The sequence below is a fragment of the Micromesistius poutassou genome (genome assembly GCF_964030765.1).
Source record: "Micromesistius poutassou genome assembly, chromosome: 12".
Lineage (NCBI taxonomy): Eukaryota > Metazoa > Chordata > Actinopteri > Gadiformes > Gadidae > Micromesistius > Micromesistius poutassou.
Window position 1 is genome coordinate 12,820,353 of NC_140282.1, and position 23,776 is coordinate 12,844,128.

General features: G+C 42.2%; 1 protein-coding gene across 1 annotated transcript; it reads left to right on the forward strand.

Moving 5' to 3' along the window:
- The first annotated feature begins 823 nt into the window (after positions 1-823).
- On the forward strand, positions 824-22,701 carry LOC311356372 (AN1-type zinc finger protein 3 homolog). The gene is made up of 6 exons (XM_084476138.1): positions 824-1,138; positions 8,800-8,840; positions 10,174-10,359; positions 13,401-13,466; positions 17,694-17,885; positions 22,489-22,701. Exons 1-6 carry the CDS (start codon positions 1,062-1,064, stop codon positions 22,641-22,643), a joined length of 717 nt encoding a protein of 238 aa, XP_084332264.1. The 5' UTR covers positions 824-1,061; the 3' UTR covers positions 22,644-22,701.
- Positions 22,702-23,776: the final 1,075 nt, after the last annotated feature.

Below are 23,776 nucleotides of genomic sequence, written 5' to 3' on the forward strand. Positions count from 1 at the left end.
GGGCTGTTTCACTGCTGAGGGAAGATCTGAAACGGTATTGAAAGGGACCATACAGGAGATTGAAGGCCAGGTAGGTTTTGAGTCGTGATGAGAGTGTGCATTGCAGAATTGCGGGGAAAAATGTGTGTTTGGAGATACGTCTGAATTGGTTGGGGATGCAGTGGTCGGCCAGGTTTGATGAGTGTTGTGAAGAGAATGAAGAATGAATGATAAGTGGGGTGAAGGTGTGAGACAGGCCTTGACCAGGTTGGATGGGGTGCTGGGGTGTCAGTGAGTTCTCCCGGTACTGACTGAAAAAAATGATTGTATTAACAGAAATTATTTAAAAAAAAAAAGCCATCTAAAATAAATGGCTTACCCCAGCTTTAAGTGCCAACAGAGCAGACGTGTTGTATGAACACAATCAATTAATACAATTTTATTAAATGCAGACCTATTTAATAAATGTTATCATATTTATATTAATTAATCTACCTTAACCTTTAATATTTTTTTATTCGAAACAAATTGCACACCATAAACTTATAGTGAGGCCGCTGTCGAGTGCTTGTGTTTTCCCCTCTGTGCAAATGTTGGGATTGACTGGGTTATACCATATAAATCCCGAACCAAACGACTAGTATAAACGTTTAAGCGTTTTTATTTTTTTATATAGAAATTATAATATAGATCCTATATATACAACGGAACTGCTTATCAGAAAGAGAATCATCTTGCTTTGTTTTGAACTATATTTGTACTTCACATCACACCCCTATTTTTTGGCTACAATGGTTCATTCTGCACGCCAGCTGATCAGCTCAGCAAGCCACCAGTCAGCCGTAGCGTCACTAACTCACCGTACTTTTACTACTAAATAAATCCGTTAATCGGAAATATCACGTTTGACTTCAAGTTGGCGAATTCTTCTTCATCTGTTGCCACGTTTAGGGGGACCAACATCTCGGATTATTGCCTCTGCGTTACTAAATACAAGGGATCTAAACAATATCAAACCAGAGGCCCTAAGCCCCGTCCCCGGATCGCCTGCTACAGCGGATAGCCTCAGACCCGACGCCGACATGGGGGACACGGGGAGCGAACGCAGCAAGCCTCCCAGTACCGCTATACCCCCACGCTGCCCCTGTGGGTTCTGGGGGTAAGGCGAATAACATTTAAAATGGCTACTTTGACATGTCTGGCTTCATAGTGAGCTGGCCCTAGTGTTAGCCGTTTATGTTAGCAGCTCACGGAAGGATGAGCAGCTTTCCTTGTTTCAGTTGTGCAACAACGACCCCCTCCCTATTGTTGTGTAGCGTTAGCTCGCAAGCCTCGCAGATATGTGGCTGCTAACCTAGGTGGACAGGTGTATGTGGTAGATGGTATCATATTTATGACACATTTTCCCATAGTCTGTCTCGGTCTCCTGACAAAACTGATCTGAATTGCAATTCTCCACAGCTTGTATTAATTACATTTCTTGGGTTATTTTTTATGAACTGATTAATGATAAAAGCATATTCCATCCCTGTGGTTTCAGATATTTCAGATATTTGGATCAGGATTTTTATTTAGGATATCCATCTGTCTGTCTATCTGCATGCTTTAGATTCAGGCTAGACCCAAAGCAATGGTATTTCATCAATTGTGATGAATGACATTGCAGGTAGTATTTTTAAAATATATATATATATATATATATATATATATATATATATATATATATATTTAAGCCTACAGTATTGGAACACACCTTTCCCAGCTGAACCCATGCATATGGTTTGTGTTTGACAGACTGTTAATGCAGGCAGCTGTAGCATAAACACATGTAATAAAAACAAGTGGTTTAACTTTGATTTCAACTTGGAAATTGGTTAAATTACAGATGTGCTACCTTTTCCCAAGAGCCAGTGCCATGCAGGTGTACATTGTGATCAACCTCATCTCTTCTCTACCTGTGGCTCTCTCCTGTTTCTCTAACTCATGCCACATGGGACTAACTGTAATAAACACCTTTTGATTACTATTGAGCACCGTTCAGTTTCTCCTGTGTGGTGTGAGTGCAAAATAAAGTCAGAGGCTACTTTTAAGTCGGTTGGTAGTGGTTGATTGGCCAGAACAATTGTATTCTGCATTGGCTCGGAATACATATATTTTTAACCTCTATAGGATTAATTTTTAAAAGTAAGCCTTGGTATTAAGAAAGGCTTTCAGCTGCTGAACTAAAAAGCAGCTGTCCGAACGCAGACTTGCGAGTGTGTGTGATTCTGGTTAAAAGTAGGATACATCTGCACATACGCCTGCTTGTCAATGTGCTTGAGAGACCTTCACCGGCCTCTTGAAAACTTGGAAGTAATCCATGTCCCTTTCTTAGCACATTTCAAACTGACAATAACACATGCATGGTGGTTTTGTAGAGGCTAGAAGCAACAATATTTTTAATGGCATGCAATGTGCCACGTCAATCTAATTTACATTAACTAGCATGCACTAGTGATGTGTACTGTAGGGGTACAGTAGGGTCATTCCAGTTTAACCTCCATTATACATCTTAAGGATATTAACTTGCTTCATTATTTATTCATAGCATTTAGATTTTTGTTGACCTATAAGTAAGCCTTGTACTTTGATGTTAAGTCTATTTAGTCACACTAATGGGCCTACAGCTTTTATTTAAGATAAGATTCAATTAGTGTCTTTCGCAGTAGCTGGTAGGGGATGTCTCAGAACAGTTAAAGGTCTAGTGTTTGTATGACACTACAATACTATTTTGGTATAATCCTATGATTATAGGATTATCATAGTAAAAAATTGGATAATAGGTCAGATACCTATAAAGCTTATCACTTTTAAAGGTAGCTCTTTTAAAGGCAGCGCGTTTCATACAGAGAACTAGCTATGTTTTGCAGAATATCCCTGTGGTTTCAGAATCACTTTATAAGAGAATTCCCTGTTATCTTATTTTCCGGGACGGTCAGGTGCCATGTGCAAAAGGTTGATTCACTTGGATCTTTGCATTATATTTATGCCAACATCATATGGCACTTTTCCATCAGCACTTTTGGCCGCTCCCAGTCAAATCATACCACGCTGATTTACGTTTCCATTACCAGTTTAAATGCACCAACGCCCGAGATGCACCATCTCCGGAGTCAGGCCAATGCGCGCCTGTCCAGCCTCCAAGCGGGTTGTATTGACGTCTACCCCTGCTTGCTGTTTAGAGTGAGAAGTTGTCTCTCAAATTTTAGGAATATAGACATAAAAATACAATAACTATGCTTTTGTGTGTCAGAGACGCATCTCCATGCATGCAGAGTATGGCCAGAGTTCTCCCCATGCTTGATTTGTTATAATTCGATCGTTCCAATAACCATTTAAGCCTAGTACTTAAGAAGGGTAATGAAGGTTAAGATAGAAGCCTATCGCTGGGATTTTAGTATGATGGTATGAGCTTGTTGAAAAATGACTCTTTACTCTCACTATTAGATTGCTGATATTGACTTTAAACACATTTTCTTCCTTATAACAAGGATATTGCCTGGCACTGGGGAAATATGTATGAAACATTGTCCAATGTGTAAGCAAGACTAATCTGAAATAAATCGGCTCTCAATGAGCTATCGAGATAAAGAAGCTTAAACGGGGGGGAATATTGGACGTCAAACTAATTTATCATTGGGGATATTATTGTGTGTCTGAAACTAACCAGACACACAGAATACAGTTACAATTAGTTACAACTAACTAAAAGTATGTAAAATGTCTGCTAAACTAATCAAACACATTTTACAGTATGCTCTAATATAAAACTAAATAGGCTACAGTGTGTGTTTGTGCTGTAGTATAATCGACTCGAGACAAGACATCACCTGTAAAGTGAGTAGCCCTTGAAGTTACCTTCAAGTGGGTAGCCCTGTTGTAACGGGGATGCACATCTCTGCCACACCGTCAAGCCAGGCCAGTATTGCATAATGGAAAAAGGCCAGTAATTTCAAATATTGCTATGCATTATGTTAGAAGAATATGCTTCTGACAAATAATACATTTGGCCATAATAAAATGTGTTGTATCCCTTTTAATGTAATTTGCTAGACTCAGGATTTATGTTTTTATGGTTTTGGTACAGTATGTAATCTATTTTAATCATATTTAGCTTTAGAGCTGACATACCTTATATTTAGCATTACGTACTGTATGTCCATGCACACTAAGCGTAGATGAAATGTCATAGTAACAACACTTGGTCAAGCTCATTTGGTTAATGTGTGCATGTGTTTGTTAGTTAGGAGGCATATTGCAGTGGTTCTGGGTGTTCTTTTAGCCGTGCTGCATCCTCTCTCACTCCTAAGCCTTAATTGTGGCTGACATCTAGCCAGAGGCGTCAGATTAATCCCCCGTACCTGCTTTGTTTTCCTCCCCTGAGGACGGCTGATGTGATTGGCTCATAGGGAAGGAAGGGAAGGGAAACTAAGACGGGAATAAGTGAAAGTAGAAGGAAAAACATGTTTTTGCCTTTATTTTCATCTTGTTGCTTAATTTCTAAACTTGCCTTAAGGGAGGACTAAGCCTGGCCGGAATCTTAATGTCTAAATAAAATGAATGTTTGACCATATTTTGCTGAGCTAGGTTTATCTTGGCTTAACGTTCATCACAATGTACAAGGCAGGCGGTATTCAATGTATTTTATCCCTCTCTTGCCTAATACTTAATCTGACATGCAAAATTGTCACAAAAATGACAACGCTTTGCTCCTGGAAATACAGTGTAAATAAGTGACAGAGAGAAGGCTGCCTTGTTTTGTGGCATTGACTTCCATTGTTGTCCATCAGCACATTAAAACCAGCCACAGAAGCCCTTTACTTCATTGCTCTGCCAGGCAGAGGAAGTTAACTAACCCCCTGTCCATCTGCCTATCGTCTAACCACCATCTGACCATAGTGGGTTTTGTTCCAAGAAGAGTGGAAAGCTTAAGTGCATTCTGGACCACATTATAAGTTGTTAGGCTCAAAGGTAAGGTGTCTTCTCTCTTTTTATTAGACCAGACAATAACTGCAGGAGATGAAATATATTAGTGTTTGGTCATTACACTGGGAATAAGAAAAACAACATTGCTGCACCAACTCGGTCCTTTAAAGATTTATTTAGCTGGAGGATGTTTAGTTTCTTAAGTGTCTAGTTAGTTAGTTTAATGTGCAAGGAAAGCCATGTACGTAATCGCAAATTGGCTGGTCATTCTCGATAGTAATGATATATATATATATGTATTGCTTTTTGCAGTTTTAAGTTCATTCATATTTTCAGCTTCTATTCACTTAAGAGGAGACTACTTGAGACCATACTTGTGGTGTGTTCTCGCTTCTCGGTTTCTCAGTCTGAATGCATGTGGCTTTCTTTTGTAGTTCTCCCGTTGGTCAGAGCTCTTACGCTTGATATTTAGTCAATGCTAGTATATATATTATATATTATAAGTAGGAAAGATCTTCTGAATCTGAATTAGTCTTCTGTAAGGGTTGTTTTACGACTTTCAGGACAAGCTAAGATTGTATAATTGGGTATGATTGTATGTGATAAATGACTACAATGTCATTAGCAAGCCACGTTATTATGCAGTTTAATGCATTTGTTTAATTTGTCTGCCCTTGTTAAAATGTATTTTATTAGAATTTGATTCCCAAAATGCTTCTCACCCATACCATTGTAGACCCCTCATCATTTAATTCAAAAACGTATAGTTCAGTTGTGACCACCTTGTTCAACACCCTGCTCAAAGGTACTGGATTCGATGCCCCATGCCCTCAGCTTAAACCTGAAGGCATCGTTAAGCAGGATTGCCCTAACCCTACCTGCTCCACCTAATAACATGTATCTGTATTCACTGCAAGGGTGCTTTTCAGGGACCCATGCCCAGATTGGAGTACACTTGAACCCCAAGTCCAGTTCTATGAGGAATCACTTGTGCCCTAGAATTTACCATTTAATACATTAAATGCTAATGCAATTTAGTTTGACGGTATGGTTCCTCCATCTTCTCGTGCCCCCTGCTGTGGGATGTAAAGCATAAAATACAGATGTTGGATAAAGAATACCAAGAGACACACTGCTTATACACAATCCCTCACGGGGTACATCAGATATCTCAACCCAGTCGTGTATGGGTGATATGTGAATCAGAGCACAACCAAGCTGGTGGAGGCTGAGGAGGGCGAGTGTGTGTTCGAGATGGAAGGTCTTAAATTGAACGCCTATCAGTGTACTTTGGCTGATAGGAAGCCAGAACTAGCTACGCCCACATACCCGGAGTATCATACCTGGGCAGGTTTCATGTGTACTTTGGTATGGTTTGCATCAGGTGTGAAAGCAAACTGTACCAAAACATGGAGGTGGACTGCTATTCTGCTTATTTGTATGCATGCAACACTCACCAGTCTCATCCTCTGAACTGCACGGCCATAGCTGGTAAAGAAAGGCAAGGCGACAGGGGGGTTCTTGATAACGTCTCCCTGAATATCAATAATATTGTGCATAGTGCTAAGGTCTACTCCATTGTAAGGACTTGGAAACGACAACATAAACGACTTACAAATGTACTCATCTACTTTGTTTTTATTGGCGGGTCGCAAACCAAATAGATGCATACCGCAACCTACTGTATCAGAGTGTGTAGGTACGCAAGTGTACTTTGGTACACCACAACATTACTAATGTAAACGTTGAGCAGCATGGGAGTGGGAAAGGTTGGCAATCGTATTCACAAGGTACGAATCAATTGTTCCAAATATGAATATGAGCCCTTAATAATATCTTATATGAATTGAACATAGTACAATGCTTTATCATAATTATTGCTGTTCTCACTTGTTTTCTTATATATAATATGTGGTTTTGTGAAAATAGCCATGCGAGGAAATACAGTTTACTTTGGTAGTCTAGCAACCACACATGCCCTCCTTCACACACATCCAGGTTACCACGTGGGCTCTGAATCCGGGGGCAAGCTCGGCTCACAGAGCTTCCTGTCTGTATGAACACTAAACCCCCTTAAACCCATAGAAATCCAATAGGCCCTTCCTCAGTCAACACACAGAAGTGGTTAATACTGCTGTTGGAAGGACACACCCATCCAGACGATACTGGCTAATACCACTTCATCTGTAGAAAAACACCCTTCCACACTGTACTGGTTAATACTGCTGTCACTGTGTTAGGACACCCATCCACACTGTACTGGTTAATACTGCTGTCACTGTGTTAGGACACCCATCCACACAGTACTGTTTAATACTGCTGTCACTGTGTTAGGACTAACCCATCCACACAGTACTGGTTAATACTGCTGTCACTGTGTTAGGAGGACTAACCCATCCACACAGTACTGGTTAATACTGCTGTCACTGTGTTAGGAGGACTAACCCATCCACGCAGTACTGGTTAATACTGCTGTCACTGTGTGAGGACACACCCATCCACACAGTACTGCTTAATACTTCTGTAATTGTGTAATGCACCCATCCACACAGTACTGGTTGATATTGCTATAACTGTGTCAAACACCTACCCACACCGTGACAGCGGTATTAACCAGTGTTGTCATTTGGTGTGATGCAAAATTGTTCGATTTTTTTCTCCTTCGACTTGGATTTGATTTGTCTAGATCAAAGTGAAAAGATCTTACCTCCGTGCTACATCAGAAATTCTAATTAGGCAGCAGGCTTTGGTAATACAAGGCACATCGTTTTGCTACTGCTCGAATCCAGTTTAAATTCCAAATCACATCAGCTGCTCTCTGATGCTCCCTTGCATGGGAAAGTGTAAAGCAAGACACAGTGTGCTTGGGGAGAATAGAGAGAGAATAGAGAGGCTCTATTGGTTTATTTACATTATGAACAGCCCTGCTGCATGGCTGGCGGGAGAAACTAGAGGCCGACATAGGTCTAGGACATTGAGACGGACAGATGGGACAGCTGACAGCTGGACAGCAGACAGCTGAGACACATGGGGACAGTTGCAGACAGACATAACATTGTAGACATGGATACAAATCAACAGACAGACGGCCTGACGGATTGATACACTTGCAGTCGGACAGAAAGGCCTAGTACCTCGAGAAGGACAGACAGATGATTAGCCAGTTGCAGACAGACGCAAAGCAGACGTGGAGGCAGATCGACAGACAGGCAGACAGAGGGTCTCTCCAAGAGGGTGGACTGCTAGCGTTTGGAGCAACCACTGCTAGCAGTGGAACAACTGAAAAGGGCTGATTATGGTTCCACGTCGACACAACGCAAGGGGGTTTACCCTCCTTGCATCCACCGCAAGGGCCTGATGTCCGCCTCCCAAAAAATGTAACCTTGCGTTGAGGTGATGCAGCAGCAAGGGCTGTGATTGGTCCGCTAACCAAAACCTGATTCAGAACCAAAACAGGTTCACGACTGTGTCGAAGCATCTGCGTGGTCCTTAAGTTGCGTCAACGTGGAATCAGCCCTGTAGTGGGTGGACAGCGAGCGGTTGAACAGGTAGACTGAGTTGTGGACTGGTAGAGGGTGGACTGCTAGACAGTGGGATTTCAAAAACGAGGACAAGGGCACCCAGTGCAGTTCCCAAAATAAATAGAATGTGAGTGATGGCAGCGACCGTCACGCTCCTCGTGCACCCTCCTCTGGCACACTCGTGAAGAGACACAGGATGAGAGCCAAGCACTCACAACATTGTTGAATTTGCCTTCCCCCAGCAGTACACCTGAAGCATTTTGGGTCATTCTTTGTTGCACTGTTGTTATTTTATTAATTGATTGTTTTCTCCCGATCTCTGTTATGTTGACAGGTCGGGCAAAACCCTAAATCGATGCTCCAAATGTTTTGCAGGTAGGTCCTTACAGCAGTGCGTGTGTGTGTATGTGTTGTGTGTGGTTTTGCAAAATCATGCCTTTGTCCCTCAATTGACTGTGTGTCTGTCCATGTACTTTTGAGAGATGGCTGGCCTTGTGTCTCAAGTGTGCGGGTGTGTGTGTTGGACTATTCTTGGTGTTGCTGTGAAGGGAATACAGACTCTGCGAAGAGTGCATTTTTTATTTACTGACTTAGACTAGTAAGCTGGAGATCGGAAAACTTCAGCAAAATGTTAAAACAATACACATTATGTGTATGGACAAATGCAAACATCATAAATAATTTGATATAATCAGTAAAATGTATTTGAAGATGATGGAAAAGCTTGCTTGACGCCTCTGTTGTTCAACTACAACAGCCTAAATTCCCATGAAATAACAATTCAAATAGAACCTTATAAATCCCAGCTTCTATCTCATAGCACATTATCAGCACTATGAAGATATGGTCACAGCCTGCAGGTTATAAATTGACCACTATTTTAAAAGTTTGTTTTTTTCAAGTATATAAATCACAACTTCTAATGACCTATTTTTTGTTGGTGGCATCAGGGTTTGCATTATTGCATTATTTAATCTGGATGCCTGGCAGCAAACAAGTTCACACCAGTTTCTGGCCTTTTTGTGATTGTGTCTTTGGAGGACAAAAATGATTCTCTGGAGCCAGCCATAGGAACCACTCATTTTTGGTTAATAATTGCATTTGCTTGTTAACCAAGCGTGTAGAAGAATTCCAATTATTCTTGGAAAACTGTCATGGCTGTCATTGCTGCTTAAACACTGCTGTCCTCTGATTCTTCTTCCTTTTCTTCTTCTTATTCTTCTTCTTCTAACTCCGGGGCCTAGGCAGTGTTTTATCCAGCCCACAAATAGAGGCTGAACAGCTTTCTCAAATCCTTCCATTGACCTGTAGAAAGCTGAAGACTAATGTTGATTTGGCCCAACAGATTGGCGCATCAAGTCTGAACGCTCAAAGCCTGTTGGCTCTTACTGCTCCTTCAGTGACAGGAAATGAGGGACTTCATAGAATCTAGTGAATGAATGCAAGAGGATGGAGTCCTGATGGCACAAGGATTAGCTTTGAGGGGGAAAGTATGGCTGTTGATTTTAATCCCATTCTTGACTTAATGTGACGTTTAAGATTTCTTCACAGTTCGGTTATGTCTTGTGACTTGTAGTTAATGTAGTTAATGTGACTAACTACAACCATACCCCAATCCTAAAGCTGAGACACAATATTCCAAGCACACTCATACACAAACTTATCCTCCCTTCTCCATTTTTACACTTTACTCTCTTTCTCTTCTTAGACGTTCAGAAGAAAGAGACGGATGAAGAATGTGCCCCAAGTTCTGCCCCCGGCACCAGCAACAACCAATCAGATGTTTTCTGTAATGAGTCAAGCAGCAGCCTCGGCCAATCCCTCACGTCGACAGCTCCCCCTTCAGAGGAGGCTCCGCTCAGCGAGGCGGGAACCACGTCACATGCAAGCGAGGGTGAGTCTGAAGTTTCTCAATGAGATGAACTGATTAAAACCGATACCTGTGCAAGTTGTTTTGGGGAAATTCTTCAAAATTCTTCAAACTATAAATTAGGGCTGTGCGATATGGGAAAAAAATGAATATCTTGATATATTTTCTCGATTTCACGATGTACGATATATATCTCAATATTTTGAAATCTCCTTTAAAGGACCCCATGAAATCACACTTTTACCCTTTATTGTTTTCACTACAATCCCTGCAGATTATATACCATTCTTGGTTCACTTCACAGGTGGTTTCCATCAAAGCATTTTATATTTTCATGTTAGTGATTAATCACAATTGAGTTGAAATAAGATTTTTTTATTCAAACAAAGCACAAACTGCAAAAACAATCTTCAAAATTACAAAAAAGGGGCAATATAAAACAGAGCTGCTCAGAACTCGGAGCAATAAAGTGCAAACTCAACTGGAAATCCTGAGAAAGACATTTCAATAAAAAAAAGTGCTTTCATGAAATTATTTAAAAAGTAGAGGTAGATCTCCCAGCTATAAACCTGAGAGGGAGAGAGTGAGAGAACAAGATCGTATTAATGTTTTTTGTTCACGTCATTAATGATTTCCCAGGAAATAGAGCTCATATTGGCGAGTTTATAAGAATTAAATTTTCAATTCATCTCGAATCACTTAAAGAAGTCACCAACGTTGGCTGTGGGCAATTTGAAAGAAGTCATTCATTACGGGATAGTTAACATCGGTGGTGGTAGTGGTGCTGTGGTCCGCCATTACTCAGGATTACTGACGCACAATAAATAATAAAACAAGAAAAGGCCCACATGGAATGTGGAAGTAAAGAGAAAACAACATTGAAATAAGAGAAATATCAATATGTCTGTTAATGTGTGGCTGTGCTGGCATATGGAGAGGGAGGTCTGCAAAATATTTTTTTTCTCTCTGCACACTTTTGACCTGAACGTTCCCTTCCTTAATGGCTCAGGACAGGAGAACCAAACAAATACAGAGCAGTTAGAGGCAGGCAATTTTTGACATGTGAATTTGTGAAAGTGAGAGAGAGAAAATGTGTGTGGCATGGACTACCTTTGTACTGTACATCTGTACACAACAGGTGAGTGTGTGACGCACAGTGTGTGAAGTGTTTTTTTTTCCATTACTGCCTGAGGGAGAGGGAGAAAGCCACCGGAGAATGTTTTAGACACGAAACCAAGGCAAGTCTCGGCTGCCTCTTGAAAAAACCCAGATGACCATAAAATACTTGATACTTACAATATAACAATTGTATGTATCTCACACAGCTATTTCAGAGATATATTCAGAGTATATTCCATATATCGCACAGCCCTACTATAAATTAGATAATTTAATGTTTTTATTATATTTTTATTCTTTATATATGTCTTCCGTTCAACTGAAAGTTTTTTTTTCTGTTGTATTCGAAAATTTTCATGAAATGTAAAAAAATAGTTTTTAGCTAGCCTATACCTGCATCTCTTCATTCCTTTGTTTTTGCAGAAAGGCAACTTAGGGGTCTATTTAGCCTTAACCTACAGTAGTTGTCCAGTCCCTAATATTGCAGAAAGGCAACTAAGGGATTATAATTGGCCTTAAAAGTGCAACGTTTAAGATTTGGCTCAAATAATCCTTCAAACTCTTAACAAATAGATTATTAGCATATTACCACAATGTTTTGGTGTCTACCCCAATTGTTTTCTAACCATTTTTAACCATGTATCAACAAACCACTAACTTAGCAAACACATAGACACTGTCAGTTACATTATACAAGTAGCTACCTCGGAAAGCTATCGCTAAATACAAAATACAGCAGTTATTCCTTGTTATTGTCAAAAGGAAAATAATGGTTCATATTCAGCCTAAACCTAAACCTAAGTGTTCAGTGTTTGATATTGAGGAAAGGCAACAGGGTTTATATATTCAGCCTTAACCTACAATCCACCTACAGTGGTTCAGTCCTTGTAATTGTTGAAATGCATCCCTTCCTGCCAAAGAAAGCCGGTGCTACAGAGGCTGCTGGTGCCAGCCTCCTCCTTGGATACATTAGTTTTGGTGGGGGGCACAGTTATAAAAGAACCAAGTGAACAGGGTCATGTGTTCTGAAGAGAAGAACAAACAGACCTTGCGTTGCCACGGCAGCCTTCATCACTCCCGAGGACAGACCCGGGTTTGTTTTGGCCTCCTGCTTCAGAATGGGTTTTGGGCCGGATTGAACAGGAGGGTTTTAAATGGAGAGCAAGGGGCAGGGAGCGGGAGCCGCTAAATGGTCGCCTGGAACCATGGATCCGTTTGAGTGGAGCAGACGGGCGGTACTCTAGCAGGGCATTATACATCACATTAGCCCGCACACCGGCTGCACTCTGACACTTGTGGAGACACGTAATGGACTGAACTTTACTTCTTTAAGTGTGAAATGTAATGCGGGATTTGTACACCCACTCCTGTTCTCGTTTTTGAAACTTTAATGCTCTGTGTTTTGGGATGTGCGTGTGTGTGTGTGTGTGTCTGTTTGGGAATATAAAACAACACAACATCCGCATAAACCAAGCATTAGCGATACCGCCATATGCCAGCACAGCCACACATTAACAGACATTGATATTTCTCTTCTTTCAATGTCTTTTTCTACTTCCACATTCCATGTGGGCCTTGCTTGTTTTATTATTTATTGTGCGTCAGTATTCCTGAGTAATTGCGGACCACAGCGCCACTACCACCACTGATTTTAACTAGGCTGTAATGAATGAAATGAAACATCTGTGACTTCTTAAAGTGATTTGAGATGAATTGTTTTCTTATAAACTCTCCAATATGAGCTCTATTTCCTGGGCAATCATTAATGTGAACAAAACGTGAACACAAAACATTAACATTCTTTTGTTCTCTCTCTCTCTCTCTATCTCTCTGTCTCTCTCCTTGTCTGTCACAACACCAAACATCTACTCCGCCACACTCCACTTATTACCTATCTCTCTCTCCCTCTGTCTTCCTCGCTCTCTCTCTCTGTCTCCCTCTCGCAGTGTTCTCCAGCACAGACACAGCCATGGGCACGCTCTCAACCCCCACAAAACGGCCTTTTGACTCAGGTACGCCTCCAGCTCCGGCCCCGCCGTCTCGTTGGCCGACGTTGGGTTTTCACGCTGTTTGCCTGTCAGCATCACTTAGCGGGGCCAGATGGAAGACCCAGTATTATCAGCTGCAGCGGATTGATCCAAAATGGCCCCTGCTTATAGGCCTGCAAGGGGAAATTACATTCGGGGGGGGGGGGGGGGGGGGAAGGTTTTAAGGATGCGGTAGAGGGTGTGGCGATCAAAAAAAGGCCAAATGTGAAGTTGGCCTTGCTAACGACTGAGGAATATATAAGCGAGAATGTACATTCAATATATGCATGCAAACACAAATGCAGACTTATTTTTACATGCGTATGCCCTGTGCAAAAACACACATATGCACTCGTACAACGACGCATACACACGCACACACACACACACACACACACACACACACACACACACACACACACACACACACACACACACACACACACACACCATGAGAAATCTCAAAAGTGGCCAAGGACATGCAACAGCACACAGTGATGTTGATTTAACACAACAGAATCAGGCGAGCGCCATGCTGTGATGGACACACACACACACACACACACACACACACACACACACACACACACCTGTGCATAATGCATCATCTTCCAGAGAGCAGTAAGCAATGTCTTCTTGTTTACACAACGCTTTGTGGTTTTCATAATCCCTGTTCAGAGCCTTGTGTCTCCTCCGAAGGTTTCCAGACATTTAATCCTCACCTGTATGCAGTTCAATCACCTCCTGTTCCCTTGGTCTAAGTTTAACTTGAACCATTTTTACAGCAATCTATGGTCCTGTTAAATCACATTCGAAGATGTGCAGGTGGTGGACATTAGTCTGATCCTTTCTAGGATAATGGGAGGTGGACTGGAAGCAGTTTCTGCTCCCAATCTCTCTTTGTCCCCGCTGCTCTTCCCTTCTTCCTCACTTTCTCACTCTTTCCTCTCGCTAAACATCTCTCTCTCTCTCTCTCTCTCTCTCTCTCTCTCTCTCTCTCTCTTTCTCTCTCTCTCTCTCTCTCTCTCTTTCTCTTTCTCTTTCTCTCTCTCTCTCTCTCTGCTACGGAGGATCGATGGGCAGAGGCAGGAGGATCTGTTTGCTGAGCTTGGCCTAGTTCTCAGAGATTTATCGAGCCCTGGTCTGTATTCGGCCAGGCCAGGGAAAAAGTCTGCACGATTAATGGGGAGAGCCAGGCGGAAAATCCTGCTGACCAATGAGAGATAGACAACGGGCTCAGCCCCAGGTCTCAGGTGCAGGGCTGAAAGGAATCCAATACATCGTATACGGACCGCGGGATGAACATTACAGCACACCGCTCCCAACCAAATCCTTTTGTTATATCCTACCTAGAATTCTATATAGACAGAGAATTATATTTAATATCACCTCATTATCAGATTTTTAGTCCCAGTCCATAGTCCTGAAAGTGCTATATTAGACACACCTACATTCAAAGTTTAAACAGAACACAGTATATGCAGATTCCTCTAATCATAAAAAACGAAAGATATCGCCGGCAAAAAGAAAATTCCCGGAATGACGATAAACACACTGTCTTTTGTCAGTAAGAGATAAGAGGGAGGACACTCACACATGTCTATTCTGTCGCCTCTCTGAGGATGAGTTCAAGCCGCCACTTGTAACCTTGCTGGAGCTGAAGCCGTAAGATTATATTCAGGAAATATATGTGTGAGAGTGCGGTGAAAGGCTCACCTGGTAATGGAGGTTGTGACTTCAAAAGTCATTCACGTTCCTCTTCAATCACTGGTGTTTTGCATGCTTTAGATTCCTGACCTCACATATTGGTCACCATCAGTGGCGGCTGGTGGTTTTTAAAGTGAGGGAGGAAGGACTGCGCGCTTGCTTGTCATTGGCCTGCTTGCACTGTTAGTGGTGTATGGTGACATAAGTATGTGAGATTCAAGTTGTTTCAGGGTGTTTTGGTGAATTACAAAATAGCAGGGAGGGATAATTATGTGACTAAAATTGATACAAATCCACCAGTGGCAGCATTGTACTTTGAAAGCTGGTGGGCAGCATGTCTTGGACTACAAGGGCAGAAGGAAAGGATGCAAAGCCAATTAGTCAAATCAGGCCTACTCTTGATTTGTAAAACTAAAAAATAATAATTAGGCCTATCATTGGGCCTATTTTTGCCCTCGATGACTGAAGCTATTGGTTGTGATTTGGCTATGTTTATTTTCAGCTACAATTAAGACACAAGACCAAAAGTGATGCCATTTAAAATGCATCATGCTCTGAATCATTCACTAACATCCTTTCCAAAACAGAACGGTCAGGGTAAGAAACAATTAAAAGAACAACAAGAACATAATTTACTATTGACATGGGCTGTAAGCCTAACATTGTTTGAGGCAAATGTGGATGTTAATGGATGTTTCAGAATGTTGGTCATGGTGTTAAGCCAATTAAGATTGAGGGACTTCATTTATAGATCAAGTCAATCCTCCTCGCTGTTTGTGTTGCAAAGATATCAGTGACCTGGTCATACCAAACGGGATATTTTTAAAGTGATTTCAGAATAACGGTGTGTGTAACTCCACGTTTTCGCCACCCTTTCAGACGGCTTGGTAACCCAACGGTGGAGTACCGAAAAATAGGTAGACTCAGCGCGTTTATTTTGGTGGACTTTTGGCGGTGGAAACGCCTATAAGCAAACCGAACCGCAACGCTCGGTGGAAACTAGGGATGCACCGATACCACTTTTTTACAAACCGATACAATACTGATACTTTTATTTGTGTACTTGCCGATACCGAGTACCGATACCGATATTTTCTAGATTTGGTCTCTATGAAAGAAGTGCAATTAATTTGAAGGCAGATTTTATTTTCTCCTCTGAAGATTATGTAAAGCCTTTAGTAAGGCTATAGCCTAAAAAATGAACAGAAGGCTATTCCAAACCAAAAATAAACAGAGCTTTCTGGTTTAAACAAAAAAGCCTTCAAAGAAAAAATGCCATCACATTAGACAAAATGTAAATAAATATAACCAGATAAAGTGAATAACAACAAAAATAAATCACAAAAAGTGAGCAGAACTAATTAATAAGTATACTCCCGAGGGGGACACGGATCGGCGTTTCGCTGTTTCATTTTTGTGTTGTTCCTTTCCCAGGGCTCAAGTTTCGCCTCGATCAACGTTACCGTATGACAACAATAGACGCGCACACATTGCGCTTTTTATTTTATTTTATTTCCCATCATAACCTTTCCCGGGAATCAGGAAATACTCTTGATCAGATTCAGATTACTGACATAGTGGTATCGGTGTGTATAGCAAAGACTATTTTTCTATTTTATTACTTTTTATTTATTACATTTTATTGTATGTTTGCTTTCTGCTGAATCTTAAACACATGGAACTGTCTTTTTAACTTTGCCTTTGTTTTCTTGTATTGTATGACTCAATGTGAAGCACTTTGAGTCTGCCTTGTGTATGAAAAGTGCTATGTAAATATAGTTGCCTTTCCTTGCCTACTAAAAAAGTATCATGAAGTTGGCGTGGGTCGTAACCATGGGGATAACAGCCCCCCTCTTTCCTAAAGGTTTTTTTTTGTTAATAGTGTTTGAATGCCATCTAAAAACCGTGGGTTCACTTTAAGCTGGCCTATTGGTCTCACCAACAGTGCGGACTCTGTCCCAATGGCTTCATACACCTTTACACAAAGAGATTACCTTAAAAAGAGAAATTAGCCCCAATTATTTAACTTTCTCCTCATCGTTTGCTCTTAGTGGGAGGAGAGAACAGGGAGGTCGTCTGTGAATCCTAACCTGTTTGTTGTCCTAGTTTAATCTTAAAAAACGCTTGCTGTTACCGCAGTGCAAACGTGACCTTTTATTGCCCTCTCCTGGGATGCTATTAAAGTGTTCCAACAAATGGCTTTCGGGATTGTGTTTAGAGATAAAAAAGAAAAGGAAAAGGAAACTACACAATATATCGTCTCAAACGGCAGCCCATCCACCAAAGTAATTGATTGCACTTCTTTTTTTGCCATGAATGTGTGTGTGTGTATGCCTTCATGAATCCTTCTGTGTGTGTGTGTGTGTGTGTGTGTGTGCATATGTGTGCCTGTATGCTTTCTTGTGTGTGTGTGGTGTTGTTTGCATGCATGGTGTGTATGTCTGTGTGTGTGTGTGTGTGTGTGTGTGTGTGTGTGTGTGTGTGTGTGTGTATGCATGCGCGCAGCATCACAGTCGGAGGGTGACTACTCCCCGGAGAAGCGAGCGAGGGTGAGGGAGCTGCCAGCGGAGTCTTCCTCCTCGTCTTCGTCGTCGCCGGCGTCTTCCAGCAGCAGTAAGCAGCGGGGCCGCCGGCGCTGCCACCGATGCCACGCCAAGCTGGAGCTGGTCCAACTAGAGCTGGGCTCCTGCCGCTGTGGTACGCACACACGCACGCACACACACGCACGCACGCACGCACACACACACGCACACACACACACACACACACACACACACACACACACACATTTATGCAAAGAAACATGCATGCATGCATGCACGTGCACACACACACACACACACACACACACACACACACACACACACACACACACATACACACACACAAGCATACACAAGCATGTACATACACACACACACACACACACACACAAGCATGTACACACACACACACACACACACACACACACACACAAGCATGTACACACACACACACACACACACACACACACACACACACACACACACACACACACACACACACACACACACACACACACACATACATACATACATACATACATACATACATACATACATACATACATACACACACACACACACACACACACACACACACACACACACACACACACACATACACACACATTTATGCAGAGACACATACACAAATGCACACACACACACACACACACACATATGCAGAGACACATGCACGCGCACACACACACACACACACACACACACACACACACACACGCAGTGACACAGACAAATACACAAACATGCATGCAGAGTCTTAGAAACATACACATGCATGCAGAGAGACGTAGACACACAAACACTTGTGTGTTTGTGTGCATGCCTGTATGTGCCGAGACACACTCACACATACAGGCATGCAAAGGCGGATAGGCACATACAGAATAGACATGTACACACCTAGACACACACACACAGGTCGCTATGCATGCGCAGCGGCATACATGTTTAGAAATTTATGCATGGATATGCTTACATGCATTTACATACAACACCCATACTCATACATACACGTATATATGCATAGACATGTACTAGCATACATGCATAAGCACACTCATGGATGCATTGACACACATTGACCCTCAAACTGTCTTTAATACCGCAAGATAAGCCACCTGGTCACGTACGCCCACTTTAAGACAGAACAATACCAGACAGTACAGTGTAGTGCAGGATAGTGGGCCTTTGTCCTCAATTCCCCTCAGTCAGCAGACAGCATATATGGATGTGTGGAGTTCATTTCACATTCAAGAGGTTCACATGAACTCGACCACCTATTGGCCTGCTTCTCTGGTGGTAAGTCATAAGGTGTTGGTGTCTTCTGACAGCTTACGGAAGGGAGGGCTACTGGAGACCCGACTTGTTTTGTTAGTCCACATGCAGCTCCTGAAATAAGCATGACAACTTAGAGGTGTGTGTGTGTGTGTGTGTGTGTGTGTGTGTGTAAGAGAGTGTGAGTGGTGTATTTGTGGAGTGTGTGCAAACCTTACTGTGTGTAGAGAGAGAGAGTGTGAGTGTGTAAGGTGTATTTGTGGAGTGTGTGCAAACTTGACTGTAAATTTGAATGTTCTGGATACATTTGTGCATCTGTTTGTGTGATTGTTTACTTGGGTGGTGGGTCCATGTGTGGGATAGTGTATTTGGTTGTTTGTGTGTGCGTCATTGTGTGTGATGGTGTGCGTGTGTGGTCGGTGTGTATGTGTGTGTGTGTGTGTGTGTGTGTGTGTGTGCGTGCGCGTTTTAGCAGTGCATTGCTTTAGTGTCCTTGGGGGAACATTACAGAAGGCCTGGCTACGTCCACATTGAACATAAAGCATAAGCCAATTACCTCCAACACTAATGCTGTTAAACCAATACTTGGCCGGCTAATCAACTTGTTTGCATACAAATTAAAATAGTTAAAAAGTCACAACTCTTGGCTATAGACCATCAGCTTAAGTACTCCTGGCCGGCTCCAAATTGGAAATTGACTTTACCTGCTTTCACCGGGCGCTGGTACACGCCAGGGCCATCCGTCAGTAGAATAAACAAACCCAATGAAAACATATTTCATACAGGCTCACTGTATCAGCCTTAGCAGATGGTGTGATTTCAAATCATATCACTACACAACAGCCAATTACTAGCTTTACAACAGCCCATTACTAGCATTACTAACAGTCGATCGTTTTATTAATGTAGCTTTGTGACCGTTGTTTTATTAATGTAGCTCTGCGTCGTCCATGCAGGTCTACTTATAAACACATGGGTGGGTTGATCAGTTATTACTGGGTAGCTTGGGCCTTCCATTCGCTCCATTTTAATTGTATTTCTATGTTAGAATCAGAATAGAATTGAAATACATTTGTATTCCTAATATATTGTCATTTATATTCTTTGTCAACCCAAATTGTTAGTTAGGAATTAATAAAGTATATAAATATTAATGTCCAACCTAGGCTGGAAATATACTTGTGCTACACATTTGCTCAGAGACCCCAGGCTTGTCTTATGATCCGTAGTCAACGGGTTGGGTGACATGCAGGTGTGTGAGTGGCAGGTGATTTGAGCCCATAGGCCTTCACTGGAACCTGGTCTGATCAGGAAACTGCTCTCACTTCTGCTCTGTGGGGACCAGGGAGGGGCTTACTTTAACACGGTTTCCAAGCCACACAGGGGCCAATTAGGGTGGGAACTAAACGTGGTGGGTGTGTTCGCAGTGATCCTTGTGGATCAGCATTTGATGAGAATGAGAATGCAAGCAATGCTAAATGCTATTGGTGGTTAGAACGTGGTATGTGGATGGATGCCCACTCTGACTTGGGTGTCTCATCATAGAAGTCGTTCTGGTTGGAAGGAAATTAGCTGATTGGCTGATTTCTTTCTTCTGTTATGTTGGGTATGGCTGCTGTCACTCTAATGTTTAACTTGTGGCCAACAACAAAACCTCTTTTTCACGGAAAGTGAAGTAGTTTATTTTCTGTAGACCATCCATTGTTTTCCACAGGCACTTTGGAACAAGTAATGTTGTTACGTAAATTAGCCTTAGGAATATCGCTACGATGTACCAGGGACCTCAGTGTCCCTATTAATAATTGTTCAGTTAATTGAAGAACAAATGAAGTGAGTTCTTCACATATTCTTCAGTTAAGTTTACTTCCTTTTACTTATGCTGCCTTCTACCAGAGGGTTTGAAGGAAAAAGTAAAAAAAATTGTAGGTACAATACAGTTCTGATGGCCAGAGCAGCTCAGTGTGACCAATATACAGCACTGATGCTCAGCGTCTATTGGACATTTGCTAAACAAACAACTTTTATTGTGGTTGTCGGCACTATAAAGACACAAAGAATCACGCTTGGCTAGTCCTTCAGCTCTGCATCAACGCTGTGGTACCTGGGAGAGATAAAAAGGATAAAGCAACCATACTACGTTACTATTAATCCAATGGGAAATGGCCCGTGGACGTTTATATTACAAGGCAGTTAAATAGCATTTTAGTGCTGTCCTACTGGATGGGGAAGGGAGTGCTCCATTCTCTCTGATGCCAGCCGTGTGGCAGCGTTTGGTCCTCAGTCTTCACAGACTGGCTGTCATTAATTCCCCTGGCTTTAGCTGGCGTGTCAAGCTGGCCTTTTAATCACTCGCTGAACGCCGGCAGCGTTATTAATACGTTGGAGAAGATGAGTTTTAGTGAGCATCTGAACCAGACTGCTTCTGCTGCTCAGAGTCGGGGTAGTAAGGGCTGAGGAGGCCAATGATAGCAGGCATTTTACTAACTATACTGTACTGCCCTACTATACTATACCAGGCCCTGTACTGTACTACACTACACTGTACTGTACTATACTGTACTATACCAGGCCCTGTACTGTACTATACTACACTGTACTGTACTATACTGTACTATACCAGGCCCTGTACTGTACTATACTACACTGTACTGTACTATACTACACTACACTCAACTGTATTATACTGTACCATACCAGGCCCTGTACTGTACTATACTACACTACACTGTACTGTACCATACCAGGCCCTGTACTGTACTATACTACACTACACTGTACTATACTATACCAGGCCCTGTACTGTACTATACTATACTACACTGTACTGTACTGTACCAGGCCCTGTACTGTACTATATTACACTACACTGTACTGTACCATACCAGGCCCTGTACTGTACTATACTACACTACACTGTACTATACTATACCAGGCCCTGTACTGTACTATACTATACTACACTGTACTGTACTGTACCAGGCCCTGTACTGTACTATACTGCACTGCACTATACTGTTTTATCGAGGCACACACTCAACTGTATTATATACAGTACTGTAATATATACAATATTGTGCTATACTGTACTGTATGTTTTTAAAATGTTTTTAGCTTCATAAATTGTATGACTAGTTATTGTAGAATATATGTATTTCTAACCGATGCGTTTCTATGTTGAAATACATTTTGAGATGCTGCATGCTGCATACTGTATATTTGGAGATATTAACATATATTTTGAGATACCACATATATTTAGAGATATAAGTATATATTTAGAGATACCACATACATTACAACATATATTTTGCGCTAGAAGGATATATTTTCAGATATCTCCATATATTTTCAGAGATATTAACGTCTTATTTTCGAGCCTTAAATGTCACTATGTGTGCACACGCTCGTGGAGACACGGGGCGCCGTCCTTCGGAGACTCAAGGCCTGACTCTGCCCCGTAGGTCACGTGTTCTGCATGCTGCACCGGCTCCCGGAGCAGCACGACTGCCTCTTCGACCATCTGGGGCGCGGCCGGCAGGACGCCGTCCTCAAGATGGTCAAGCTGGAACGCAAGGTGGGCCGCTCCTGCCAGCGCATCGGAGAGGAGTGTTCGTGAGCACGCACATCCCTTCCCCCCCCCACAGCGCCCACCCCACCCCCCCACCCCACTCCACCCCACCTCCACCTCCACACCCTCCCCCCCTCCCAAAAGCCCCCCCCCCCCACCCTCCTTGATCTAGTCGCTTCGAGGATGTACTCCCTTTTTAGTTTTTTCGTTTTTTGGGGCTTTTTGCTGATTTTTGCTGATTTTTTTTTGCTGGATCTATGAAAAAACCTCCCCACCTTTTACCCGATCTCCCCATCCTTTTCTTATTTTGTATCACTGCTGCTAAATAGCCTTTTGGGAATTTAATCTTTTCAGCGAGAGGACAATAACCAGAAGAAGAGATCTATATATATATATACATATATATATATATATATATATATATATAGAGAACACTTTGTACCTTTTTTTTTTCTCCAGTTCTACAGACTAAAGAGTTTAAGATTAGAAAATGCAAGAAAAACTAGAAACAGTTTTTCCGCCATGCTTTTGGGACTGCTTCTAACCTCCACCTAACAGAGGCGTCAAAGAAGGAGAGAAACGGGGGAGGAAGTCAAGACTTTGGGTGGCTCGTCTTTACCTCAGAATCAGATGGAGCTGTAGAGCCCCCAGCTCCGGACCACGCGGGGAGACTGCAGCTAGATATCCAGCCTCCGCCTGATGTCAGTGTCTTACCCACGCACACACACACACACACTTAACCCACAAACAGCACCTCAGGTTATTGTAATACCAGTCCAAAGTCCAAACAGTAAAAGTCTTTACCTTCCCTGCAACCCCCTCCAACCCCGTTTTCTTCCGCAAGGCAGAAGAACTGTTATAATGGGACGCGCTGTCTTATGTGAGGTTACCGCTCAGTGGGACGCGATGAGAACTAATGGGAAGTGTGTCGAAGTCAGAGAGCATCTGAAGACCTGTGAGCCGCAGTGAACTGCTCTCTTCCGATTGAAATGTCTTATCTTTGGAAAGTCTGCCGTGTGATTGGTCTGTACATCTTTTCAGGGTCCTAAGATCGATTTTTGCAGTTTTCTTTATTGGCCCACTTTGTCTTTTTCCCCTGCAATTCCCTGCTCCATTTGAATCAACAATCGCAATGAAAGACAAAGATGTAACTGATACACCAAGCTGGGCTTACAATTTAT

Bases quoted from the DNA above. Each gene is read 5' to 3' on its own strand.
- LOC311356372 (XM_084476138.1), top strand. From the start codon at position 1,062: ATGGGGGACACGGGGAGCGAACGCAGCAAGCCTCCCAGTACCGCTATA. The intron at 1,139-8,799 runs GTAAGGCGAATA...TTATGTTGACAG, and splicing joins TGCCCCTGTGGGTTCTGGGG to GTCGGGCAAAACCCTAAATC. The intron at 13,467-17,693 runs GTACGCCTCCAG...GCATGCGCGCAG, and splicing joins AAAACGGCCTTTTGACTCAG to CATCACAGTCGGAGGGTGAC.